Source organism: Vicugna pacos, chromosome 20, assembly GCF_048564905.1.
Source record: "Vicugna pacos chromosome 20, VicPac4, whole genome shotgun sequence".
NCBI lineage: Eukaryota > Metazoa > Chordata > Mammalia > Artiodactyla > Camelidae > Vicugna > Vicugna pacos.
Window position 1 is genome coordinate 19475238 of NC_133006.1, and position 9884 is coordinate 19485121.

The window sequence follows — 9884 nt, forward strand, 5'->3', positions numbered from 1 at the left end:
TTGTTTTATTTTTTAGATTCCACATATGAGTGATAATATACAATATTTGTCTTACTCTGACTGATCTCACTAAGCATAATACCCTTCAGGTCCATCCATGCTTTTGCAAATGACAAAATTCCACTCTATTTTTATGGCTGAAGAGCATTCCATTATATATGTTTATTATTGTATCTGTATAGTCCACACCTTCTTTATCCATTCATCTGTTGATGGACATTTAGATTGTTTCACTATCTTGGCTGTTGTCAGTAATGTTGCTGTTAACATTGAGGTGCTTGGTTTTTTTCGAATTAGTGGTTTTGTTTCCTTTGGATATATACCCAGGGGTGGAACTGCTGGATCACATGGTAGTACTATTTTTAGTCTTTTGAGGAGCCTCTCTATTGTTTTCCAGAGAGGGTGCATCAGTTTACATTGTCACCACCAAGGTACAGGGGCTCCCTTTCCTACACATCCTCCCCAACATTTGTTACTTCTGTTCTTTTTGATGGTAGCCATCCTGACGGGTGTGAGGTGATATCTCATTGTGGTTTTGATTTGCATTTCTCTGATGATTAATGATCTTGACCATCTTTTCGTGTGCCTGTTGGCCATCATATGTCCTCTTTGGAGAATGTCTATTCAGGACTTCTGCTTATTTTTTAGACAGGTTGCTTATTTTTTTATATTCAATTGTATGAGCTGTTTACATATTTTGGACATTAATCCCTTATCGGTCATATCATTTGCAAATATTTTCTCCCAATCAGTAGGTTGTCTTTTTGTTTTGTCGATGGTTTCCTTTGCTGTGCAAAGGCTTTTAAGTTTAATTAGGTCCCATTTGTTTATTTTTGCTTTTGTTTTCTTTGCCTTAGGAGACAGATCCAAAAAATTATTGCTATGATTTATGCCAAACAGTGTTCTCCCTATGTTTTCTTCTAAGAGTTTCATGGTGTCATGTCTGACATTTAGGTCTTTAATATATTTCGAGTTTATTTTTGTATATGATGTGAGAAAGTTTTTTAATTTCATTCTTTTACATGTAGCTTTCCAGTTTTCCCAGCACCACTTATTGAAGAGACTGTTTTTTTCTCCTTTGCATATTCTTGCCTCCTTTGTCACAGATTAACTGACCGTAAGTGTGTAGATTTATTTCTAGGCTCTCTGTTCTGTTCCATCGATCTGTGTGTTTGATTTCTCCTCTTATCTTTATCACTTTCTTTCGTCTACTTACATTGAGTTTAATTTGCTCTCTTCTTATACTTTCTTAAGGTAGAATCTGGGGTCATTGATTCAAGACCTTTCTTATTTTCTAATATAGACACTTAGTGCTATAATTTCCCCTAAGTGCTCCTTTTGGATTAATTTAATATTTCTAATATCTCCTTTGCTACCTTATATATATCTAATTCTTTGCTGTGTATTTTTGTGGTTGTTTTAGAGTTTGTGATATATATCTTTATTTGCCTTCAAGTGATATAATACCACTCCGCATATAGTATAAAAATCTTACAATAGTATATGCCCAGTTTTCCTCTCCTATTTGTGATACTGTTTTACTTTTTACCTCATCCTCCGTTGTTATAATTTTTACCAATTAGCTTATAAAGAGCTTTAAATAACAAGAAAAACATCTTTATTTTTTATTTTTACATTTACCCATGTTATTTCCAGTGCTGATCATCCCTTTGTATAGGTCCAGATGTCTACCTGGCATCCTTTTCCTTCTGCCTGAAGGACTGTAACATTTCTCAGAGTGCAGGTCTGATGATGATAAATTCTTTCAGCTTTTGTATGTCTGAAAAAGATGATTTCACTTTCATTTTAACTTACATATTTCTAGTCTTTTAATTGTGGTAGAATATACATGATGTGAAGTTTACCATAATAACCACTTTTAAGTGTAGAGCTCAGCAGTATTAAGTACATGCACACTGTTGCACAACAGATCTCCAGAACTCTTTTCATCGTGCAAAACTGAAACTCTTTACCTATTAAACAACAGCTCCTCGTCCTCCCCTCCTCCTAGCCCCTGGCAACCATCATTCTACTTTATGTCTTTATAAATTCGCTATTTTAGGTACCTCATATAAGTAGAGTCAAACAGCATTTGTCTCTTTTTGGTTTATTTCACTTAGCGTAACGTCCTCAGAGTTCATCTATATTGTAGCATGGGTCAGAACTGCCTTCTTTTTAAGGCTGGCTAATATTCCATTGTATGTATATATCACATTTTATTTACCCATTCATTCATTGATGGGCATTTGGGTTGTTTCCACCTCTCGGCTTTTGTGAACAGTGCTGCTATGAACATTGGTGTTCCAGTATCTGTTCAAATCTCTGCTTTCAATTCTTTGGGGTATATACTCAGGAGTGGAGTTGCTGAATAATATGATAATTCTATATTTAACTTTTGCAGGAACTTCCATACTGTTTTCCACCACAATGGTACTATTTACGTTCCCACCAACAGTGCATGAAGGTTCTAATTTCTCCACATCCTCCTCAGTACTTATTATTTTGGCTTTTTGATAGTAGCCATTCTAATGGGTATGAGGTGGTGTCTCACTGTGGTTTTCATTTGCAGTTCCCTGATATTTAGTGATGTTGAGCATCTTCTTATGCATTTATTGGTCCTCACATATCTTCTTTGGAGAAATGTCTATTTACGTCCTTTGCCCGTTTTTAAAATCAGGTTATTTGTGTTGTTACCGTTGAGTTGTAGAAGTTCTTTATATATTCTGATTTTCACATATTTGATTTGCAAATATTTCCTCTATTTTATGGTTGCCCTTTTCACTCTATTAATCTGTTCTTTTATGCACAGGAGTTTTTCATTTTGGTGTGGTGTAATTTATTTTTCTATTTCTTAAGAAAATACTGTTGGGATTTTGATATGGATTACACTGAATCTGTAGGTCGCTTTAGGTAGTATTGTCATCTTAACAATATTAAGTCTTCCCATCCATGTACACAGGATGTCTTTCCATTTATTTATGTCTTCTTTAAGTACTTTGAGCAATGTTTCCTAGTTTTCAGTGTAGTCATTCACCTCCTTGGTTAAGTTTATCCCTACTTTATTCTTTTTGATGCTATTGTATAGACTTGTTTTCTTAATTTCCTTTTTGGATTGTTCATTCTTAGTGTATAAAGACACAACAAATTTTTATGTGTTCACTTTGTATCCTGCATCTTTGCTGACTTTTTATTTGTCCTAACAGGCTTTTTTTTAAATGGACTCTTTAGGGTTTTCTGCATGTAAGATTATGTCACCTGTGAACAGAGAGCATTTTACTTCATCTTGTCCAGTCTGGATACCTTTTGTTTCTTTTTCTTGCCTAATTGATCTGGCTAGGACTTCCAGTACTATGTTAAATAGACCTGGCAAAAGTAAGCATCTTTGTCTTGTTCCTGATTTTAGAGGAAAAGCTTTCAGTCCTTCTCCATTGAGTATGATGTTATCTGTGGGGTTTTCACACATGCCCTTTATTATGTTGAGGTGGTCTTCTATTTTTAGTTGACTGAACGTTTTTATCATAAAAGGGTGTTGAATTTTGTCAAAAGCTTTTTCTGCATTAATTGCAATGACCACGCTTTTTTTCCCCTTCATTCTGTTAATGTGGTGTATTACAATGATTGATTTTCATATGTTGAACCATCTTTACATTCCAAGAATAAATCCCACTTGGTCATGGTGTATAATCCTTGGGGTTTTTTTATGTTGCCCATGTCTACTTAAGTTTTTGAGCATATGTAAAATAGTTACTATTGTTTTAGTTTCTTTGTCTGCTCATTAGAACATCTGTGTCAATTCTGGATTGCTTTTTTTTTATTTTTAATTTGGGGGGGGGAGTAATTAGGTTTTTTAATTTATTTTTTTATTTTAATGGATGTGCTGGGGATTGAACCCAGGACCTCATGCATGCTAAGCAAGCACTCTGCCACTGAGCTATACCCTCACCTCTCTGGATTGCTTTCGATTGATTTTCTCCTCATTACAAGTCATGGTTTTTGCTTCTTTGCATGTCTGATTTTTTTTCTTTTCTCCTTCTCCCTTCTCCTTTTTTTTTTTTTTTTTTTTTTTTGATGCCAGGCATTGTGATTTCTGCCTTGTTGGATACTGGGTAATTTTGCATTCTTATACATATTCTTGAGTTCGTTCTGGGATGCAGTTAAGTTAGTTAGAAACAGCTTTATCTTTTCAGGTGTTGCTCTACTATTTGTTATTCTCAGTCTAGGGCTAATTATTCACCACTGGGACAAGACTTTTGGATGTTCTACATAATGCCCCATAAATCATGAGGTTTTCTAGTCTGGCTGGTAAGGAAAAGCAGTATTTCTGGCCCTCTCTAAGCAACAGATGGAGAGTTGTTACCCCTAATCATTTTGGTTGAATAGTCACAGGGAACTCTCTGCAGATCACCAGAGTTAGCTCTCTGTGCATCTCTCTCCTCTCCGGTACTCTGTCCTGTGAACTTCGGCAACCTCAGTCTCCTCAGACTCTCCGCTCCTCTTGAAATCAGGGCTCCTCCTGGATTCCTCCTCCCTGCACTTCAGCCTGAAAATTCTCAGAAGACATTAAGCTGGAGTAATCACAGGGCTCACTTTCTTTGAAGACCAATGTCCTTCACTGACTGATTTCCAGTGTGTTTCATATATTTTGTGAATTTTTGTTTTTTTCCAGGTAGGAGAATAAATCTGGTCTCTATGACTCCATCTTGGATGGAATCAGAAGTTCATGTTGAGTTTTTATTGGTAGTAAAACAAGGGACTCAGCCCAAGGTGGGAATAGAAAAAAGAAAAATATAAACTAGTGAGCTCATCATAAGTTCATTTATATCTCAAAGGAGAAGTGACTGACAGCAGGAACAATTTATGAACTGTAACTTCTATACCAGCCATGTCTGATAACTTCCTGCAATTAACCTAAAATATGTTTCACAAACACCGAACACATGCAAACCAGAGTTTAGGAATTACATTTTAAAAGAGATAAAGACAGCTCAATATACTTTTGATAGATTTTTATCTTCTTGGACCATTGATATCAGAAACCTTCAGGTAACTGAAAACTCAAGTGAAGCAAGAAAGTATAGCACATTGCAACATAAATGAGGATGCTTGATTTCAGCCCACCTGAGATAGTCAGGTGCTTGCTATCTGACAAGGTACATGTTTTGCAGTAGACAACATTTACTGCAGTGAACCCAAGTTAATAAAAGGCACAAGAAACTGATTCCTGGCTTTTCCTTAATTGAAGTTGATTCTCTTCTTAAAGGGAGTGCTGTATTTCTAATTTCAGATTTTTCCTTCTCAAAGACGGGAAATTTATAATATTCTGTTTGCAAAAGCTAATGTGAATTTTTAAAAACTATAACTGCAATAGGAGTTTTTAAAGGAGAATTGAGGAAAGAAGTCTGCATAAGAAGTCAGGGCTGCAGTAGTCACAAATGACTTCAGTAAGGAGATTAAACTTGGTATGTCTTGAAAAATGAATGTGATTTTAGTATGTGACAAGGAGACAAGACAATATTCCACAAAGTATTTATGATGTACCAAAACATCACAGCCACCAGGGGTCCCTGATCCTTAATCCTTAGGCTTTGCTCTGTTGGTTTTTTTGTTGTTGTTGTTCTAGCTTTATTGAGGTATAATTAACAAATAAATTGTGAAGAGGCTTTGCTTTCTTTTGGATTAAAAAAAATATGAAATGCTAATAGTCTCACCCAGATAAATTAAACACATTTTCTCCCATTTGCCGTCCCTTTCTTCCTCCCTCCAAATTTGTTTTAAGTTCCATGTAAATGGACATACTTTGTACTTTTTAAGTTTGTTTTATTTTAGGGGGGAATAATCAGATTTATTTATTTAATGGAGGAACTGGGGATTGAACCCAGGATCTTGTGCATGCTAAGCACACACTCTACCTCCGAGCTATAACCCCCAATACTTTGTATTTTTGAAAAAGCCAAGTATATGTCAGTAAACATTATGGGGAGATCAGCTTCTTGTACGACAGTGGACCTACTCCCCAGTGAAACTGGTAAAAATTATGAAAACACACACCCTTGTATACCATCTATAAAAGGTCCTAAGGGTGTACAGCAAATGAAGAAACATCTATTCAGGAAAATCAATGATGATTTGTTAAGAAAAGTGAGATTCTGTGGTATCTGAACCAAAACCACTTCCTCCCCTCCCCCAGCTCAGCCAACCAAAAACTCCACTCCAGCCTGGTGCGGCCAAGAACACAGGGCTCCCTCTCCCTCATCCTCCAGTTAGGGTTTTCTTCCCAGGAGGAGACAGACATTGGCATTTCTCACCCCCTGTCCCAGGAACCTGTTGCTGAGGCTGAGAGGTGGGGGCTCCCTGCTGGTGCGTTGCCCCTACTCCTGGGACGGCTGTGGCACCACTGGGAATGCTGGGGCCCCAACTGTCTTTGCCCTAGGTTGTACAGTCATCGTTCCAATGACAGGATAGGCAAACCAAGAAGACCTCAGACTACTGTCTACCCTTTCCCACAGAGCACTCAGCTCCTAAAGCAGGAGTGTCACTAAGACAGAAGCATACAATTGTTCTCACCCACAGTTCCAGAGCCTGGATCAGAGGTTTTGGCTGGGGCAGGGGAGAAGCCATAAAACAGATAGCTTGCAGTATCTGCCCAAAGGAACTGGTTTTCTTTACAACAGAGCATGGAGAAATTCAAGCCTAAAGGTGCTCTAAAAAATTGTGAAGGCTGGGGCAACAGGCAACTGAGAGGAGATGTGTAGATCACAAATGAAGATTCAGGCTAACCTGTAGGCTAGCTAGTTTTCAGGAGAGAACTCGGGAAAGAAACAGTTGGAAGAAGCCCTCTTGGGGTCAGAACAAACATGGAACACTGACTTCCAAAACTGTTCCTTCAGAGGAGCCTGGACTTGATCGGATAATCTGCAGAGCAATTGATGCCCCAGGTCATTACTGGAAACAATCGAACAATTAGTAGAACTTTACAGCTGGGGTGTGGTCAAAGAAGAAGGGAGGAGAGCTCTGGCAAAAACCACTGTTACCCTAGAGTGACTACGGGCATGTGTTAAACCGCTCCTCCCTGAGAGGCAACATCTGAGGCTTCCCACCGAGGTGTTATGGGGAGGGCGGGGGAGGAGAACATCACTTACAAAAATAATCCAGCCAGTCCCTAATTAAGTGAACAAGCAAATAACAATAACAAGCCTGGTAGAGGGTTGGGGGTATCCTCGTACTCAGAGTTTCTACAACATAGTACATAAAATGTCTGGTTTCCAAAAAAAAAAAAGAAAAAAATCTGTGTCCCAGGTCAGTGACGCCCTCACTTCCCAATGATGTGATCACCTGTGCTAGGGAGGCCAGAGCAGGAACCAGAGCCCAGGTCCCTTGACTTCCAACCCACTGCCTGTCCATATTCCATGATTACTCTTAGCTCTCCCATTTACAACCAGTGGTTTGAAGAATTTGTCTAGGGCTACCTCTGCCATCTTGTCATGTATCTCTGTGATTTTTTTTTTCTGCAGCAGATGCTCTGGTGAATATGTATAAAATGAACAACAAGAAGTTTTCCTTCATGCTGGGCATCTTCACTTTCCTCAACACCATCCAGTTGCTCATCTTTGAGGTGAACCAGGTTGCATTCATTGGCTCCAAGGACAAGTTCAGCATCTACAAGGAGACAAGTTCTAATCTGGTCTCTTGGGCCACGAGCCACAAGAAGAATGTCAGCATCTGCCTGTCCACCATCACTATTGTGGTCAGCTCCTTACTCCTCTACTGCATCCACACGAGCAACTACAAGGGGCTGATTGTCTACACTGTGTGGATCATCACCTATGAGCTCACCAGCTTCTCCATGGTCCTCATCACCAACTGGACCATCAAAGAGCAGTTCATTGAGCTGAGGTACCTGCACTGGCTCTTCCAAATCTCCCGGATGCTCCTGCACTTGTTCTGTCTGCCCTTTGTCACCAAGCACGCATATGCCCTTTACAAGGACCTCAAGATTTTAAGCAAGTTAGGCTGGCACAGACACTCCTCCATCAGTACAGTTGACTCATGGCCACCTGTCGGGCTGAGGTCCTTGCACCGCAAGTTAAACTGAACTGTGCCAAGAAGAAGGGAGAGAGAGGGACAGCACTCCCCAGTGATGGCTCCCCTCTCCCTCCCTGACTTCTTTTGATTCTGCTTGTCTTCTCGGGGTGCTCGAGTTTTATGCACTTAAGAACAACTCTTGGGGGAGGAAGGATTGCATGGATCAATTATTGTGCATATGTGTGTGTGACTTGTTTTAGCATTTAATTATAGATTGCTTTTGTGCTTACTTAACCATCTCATTGGTGTATGCTGTTGTTTCTCATGGTACCCTCTTCTCTGCAACATCTTCAGTTTCTAATTTTTCTTTTGTGGATTGCTACACCGATGCTTGGTTCTGCCAAGTCCCTTATGAGCCATGCTGATAGAAGCTTCTGTGCTGATGGAACTGTTTACATCTGTGTTGTCCACTCACCACGTGAGCACTCGAGATGTGGCTATTACAACCCAGGAATCAAATTTTAAAATTTTATTACATTCTAATTAATTCCAGTTTCAATAGCCATATGCGGCTGCCTTGTGGCTATCATACTGGATAATCTGCAGCCTTATTTTACTTCTGCCTATAACCACAGAGCTCTTTTCCAGCTTCACACACCACTATGCTTCCCTCGTACTTTTTGGAAAGCAGTTCCTCATGTTGGTTCATAAAATGGCAAGAAGAATCCTCATTTAAGAAAGCTCCAAGATTTCTCAGGTTAAGCACTAATGACATTTCGGACTGGAAAATCCTGCCTCATAGGGGGCTGTCCTGTGCACAGTAGGATGTTTAGCAGCATCCCTGGCCTCTACATACTAGATGCCAGTAGCATCCTTCCAGCCTTGTTAGAAACAAAAATATCCCCAGACATTGCCAAAAGTCCTCTGAGGGGTGGGGAGCAAAATTGCTCCCTGTTGAGAACCACTATTTTAAAACAATACACCCCCAGCACTGAGAGCCAGAATGCCAGTACTAACTAATGGAGAGCATCTTTTACTGAGAGTTCTTTATATTCACCACCTTGTATAGTTTTCATCCTAATGTTCCCATTTCATGGTTTGATGAAACTGAGACTCGGAATGCTTAAGTGATGTGATCAAGATCATATAGTAGCAAAATCAGGATTTGAATCTAGATCATCTAACTTAATATGTGAATGAACTACTTGGTTCCCTGACACATTTTTTTAAAGGGAGGTACTGGAGACTGAACCCATGACCTCGTGCATGCTAAGAATACGCTCTACCACGGAGCTACACCCCTCTCCCCGAAGAACTTTTACTTTGACCAAGATAAGAAGAGGGACCTCCTTTTAGGATATTTCCTTTTCTATCAAAAAGTTGGGAGTGATGTCAAAGGACACTGTTTTGACCACGCTCCTCCAAACCATGAGCATAATGACATAGCCCACTTGTACTGAACACAATCCACACCAGGTACTCTTCTAACCATTCCCTCAATTCTTCCCACACACCCTCTGAGGAATAGATTTGGATCCAGGTCAGTTCCCCAAAATGACCACCAGATGGCAGTCAGCAACAAGCTTTTCTTAGCGCTGATATCCTTCTAAACCAGATCCTCTAGGGGTGGCAGATTGGGGATCTAGGGAGCTTCAAGCTGATGATGGAAGACTAATGCTGTGTGACCCCGCCCTAGCTTCACAGGGTTGCCTTGATTGATTGTGACTTGCTGGTACCAGAAACAAAAAATAAAACAGGCTAACTTCAGGGTTCTAATCCCCCATCCCAGATGAGGTGGCAGCAGGGAGTCTGGAAGACTGGAGCCCTGTGAGTGGAAGAGGTAGAGGGAGAGCAGAGTTCCA

General features: G+C 39.7%; 1 protein-coding gene across 1 annotated transcript; it reads left to right on the forward strand.

Annotated features, from left to right (window-relative positions):
- The first annotated feature begins 7528 nt into the window (after nt 1-7528).
- Nucleotides 7529-8311, forward strand: TMEM217B (transmembrane protein 217B). Its single transcript, XM_006202187.3, has one exon. The coding sequence runs from the start codon at nt 7529-7531 to the stop codon at nt 8090-8092; it is 564 nt and encodes a 187-aa protein (XP_006202249.2). The 3' UTR covers nt 8093-8311.
- Nucleotides 8312-9884: the final 1573 nt, after the last annotated feature.